General features: G+C 36.1%; 1 protein-coding gene across 1 annotated transcript; it reads left to right on the forward strand.

Moving 5' to 3' along the window:
• Nucleotides 1-335: 335 nt before the first annotated feature.
• On the forward strand, nucleotides 336-2,371 carry LOC113800045 (uncharacterized; the record flags this gene model as incomplete). The annotated part of the gene is given in 3 exon segments (XM_070114354.1): nucleotides 336-410; nucleotides 971-1,080; nucleotides 1,395-2,371. Coding segments are annotated over 3 exon segments (307 nt in total), but the record flags the coding sequence as incomplete, so codon positions are not given.
• Between the last annotated feature and the right edge of the window lie 249 nt (nucleotides 2,372-2,620).

A 2,620-nucleotide genomic window follows, 5' to 3' on the forward strand; every position in this document is an offset into this window, starting at 1 on the left:
TCTTACATGTGTTTTGGCAACTGACAGTTTCTAGCAAAATCTCAATCAAAATGCTAGGATCTTTTGTTGCTGTTACCCAAACTAAAAGATGTATATATATGATAAAAAAATAAATAAAAGATGCATGTTAAATGGCACGCAAATGCGAACCATGAGATTACAACAGTGACCCGAACAAGTGTTAAAGATGGAGGTCCAAACTCGTAATTCAAATAAGAGTTAAAAGAGAAAGAAAAAGCATAGTTGACAAGCCAGGTTGTGAGGAATCAGCACAAGTTTTTGGGGGGTATTATCAAAGGAACCAGTAGGTTACTTAGATGCGCGTCTCTTTGTAGGGCTTCACGTGGTTCATATGGCGGCCCTCCCATGAAGCGGCCCAGGATGGATGGGGAGAGTGGCTACGGTAACAGGTAGGCCAAACGAACTAAACTATACTACCTACCTTTTTTGGTCACTCAGTTTATTAAAAAAATGTTTTCACTTATCTAAACTCTATTGTTTGATTTTTATTTTATTGATCTTTTTAAATGAACACACTTGATCTTAACCTTCTGATTACTTGGGAGTTCCTTGAACACATTTTATAAGGATTGCTTATTTGATGCAAGTTTTTGCTTGCAACTTGCCTTATTATTTCTTTTATTTATTTTTCTTTATTCTTTTTATTTTTTATTATTTTTTTAGTTTTGTCATAATTCTTTGAGTGCACCCCAAAACTTTGTTCTGTCTCCTTAGCACACCTAAAGGTCACTGGGTAAAAATTGAACAGAAGGAAAATTTGATGACAGTGATATGTTGGAAAGTGTCAGTTCCTCTGTAGAACATATAGCATAGGTGATGGTGGTGGTGCATGTCTTGGCATCTGTTTTAAGTGGCATAATGGTGATGTAGGCTTAGTGATTTTGTGAGCATTTGATGGTGCTTCCAACTTAGTGTAGGAGAGAGGGTAAAGGTAACATTTTTGTTGCAGTGGCTACGGTGGTGGAGGATATAACTCTACCAACTATGACAACAATTACAGTGGCCAGAGTTACAACAGCAACCAGGGATACAACAGTGGATACGATAAATACCAGTCAAGTGAGTGAACGCTCCCAGGAAATGTCCCATGGTGTCCTGGTTGATTATCTTAAGGTCCTATTTATTGGTTTTGTAAATCCTAGACAAGGATATAAATAGTGTGCAATTGTTTTAGGTCATACAAGGAATTCACTTCAGTATTTAAGATTGTACAGGGTAAAAACAGTACAACATTACATGTATAAATAGAAAAGAAGCGGGAAAAACATGACACATGTCAAAAGACATCTACCCCCCTCTTTCTTTTGAACGGGCTGATGGTCTCCATAAAAGTATTTAGAATTATAATGAGGCCATATATATTTACTTCCCAGACTCTGGTTATGACAACAGCTACGGGGGCGGCCAAAGTTATGGGGGCAGCAACTTCGACAACTATGACAGTAGGGGTGGGTACAGCACGTCCCAGGCAGGCTACAACAATGGTACGTACTAAGCCCTTTACACAAACCCAGCAAAGCCAGGTTGCACATAGAGGATGTAGCAAGGTTTGTGGGGAGCAAGTACTGTCTTTAAAAACCTGTTCAAGTGGGAGACTTGATTGGTGCTGTGCAACAACAAAGATTAAATCACCATAAAACAAAAATAAGGCAGTGGAGTCATAGAAGTTTATAATGAAAGAATGTGAAAATGAAGAGAGGATGCCCAAAGACAAAAAATAGATGTTTATGAACATGAAGAGTCTGAAGATGAATAAGAAAAAGACAGGAACAGAATATGAACAATGATGCTTAAAAACAAGCATGGAGTGACAAGTAAAAGATAATAATGAAATGTTAGTAATAAAAGTGAAAATCATATAATACAAGAAATTACTCAGCAGATTGAAGTGAATTGTGTATGGCTTCTTAAGTGTAAGAAAAACATTATCCATGTACCCTGTGGAGGCTATTATTAATTTTATGTTTACTAATGTGTTTGTAATTAGGTAACTGACCAAACCAGGGGGTTGTTAGGGTGAGAAGTATGTAATGACAATGGATTAATGTAAAAATGAACTTTTGTGTAAAGTGACCATAGGCCAACTTTTTTTTTTTTAATGGTATTTAAAATTGTTTGTGTCTTCGGGGGTCCATTTATTTTTATACTTGAAGTAACTAAAAGATACTGTAAGTAAATTGAATTTATGTGAGCTCCTTTTGTCTTTCTGACAAATTTACAATACACAAAAAAGGAAAAACAGAAAGGCCATGGTCAAGATGTGAATTGTCTGTCCTTTGTATTCTTAACAAGTGCTGCTAGCAGTTAGGCTTGCAGTTGTTCAAGTACAATAAAACCTTTAAGTGAAAAAGTTTTGTGAATCCATCCATCCAACCTCCCATAAGAATATATATATACTTATATAATATGCATAATGGATGCAAAAGAAAAAGAAAGCATACCCTGAAACTGCAGGTAAAGTATTCTGTAGAATAGTAAAAAGAGCGAGAGAGAGAAACAACTACAAAACTTACAGATGAGAAAGAGGTTATTGATGTATCAACTGAATACTTCAGCCAATGTGAATAAAATGTGGGAAGTCTGTCTAAGGTAAGGGATC

Source organism: Penaeus vannamei, chromosome 3, assembly GCF_042767895.1.
Source record: "Penaeus vannamei isolate JL-2024 chromosome 3, ASM4276789v1, whole genome shotgun sequence".
In the NCBI taxonomy this organism is placed as follows: Eukaryota; Metazoa; Arthropoda; class Malacostraca; order Decapoda; family Penaeidae; genus Penaeus; species Penaeus vannamei.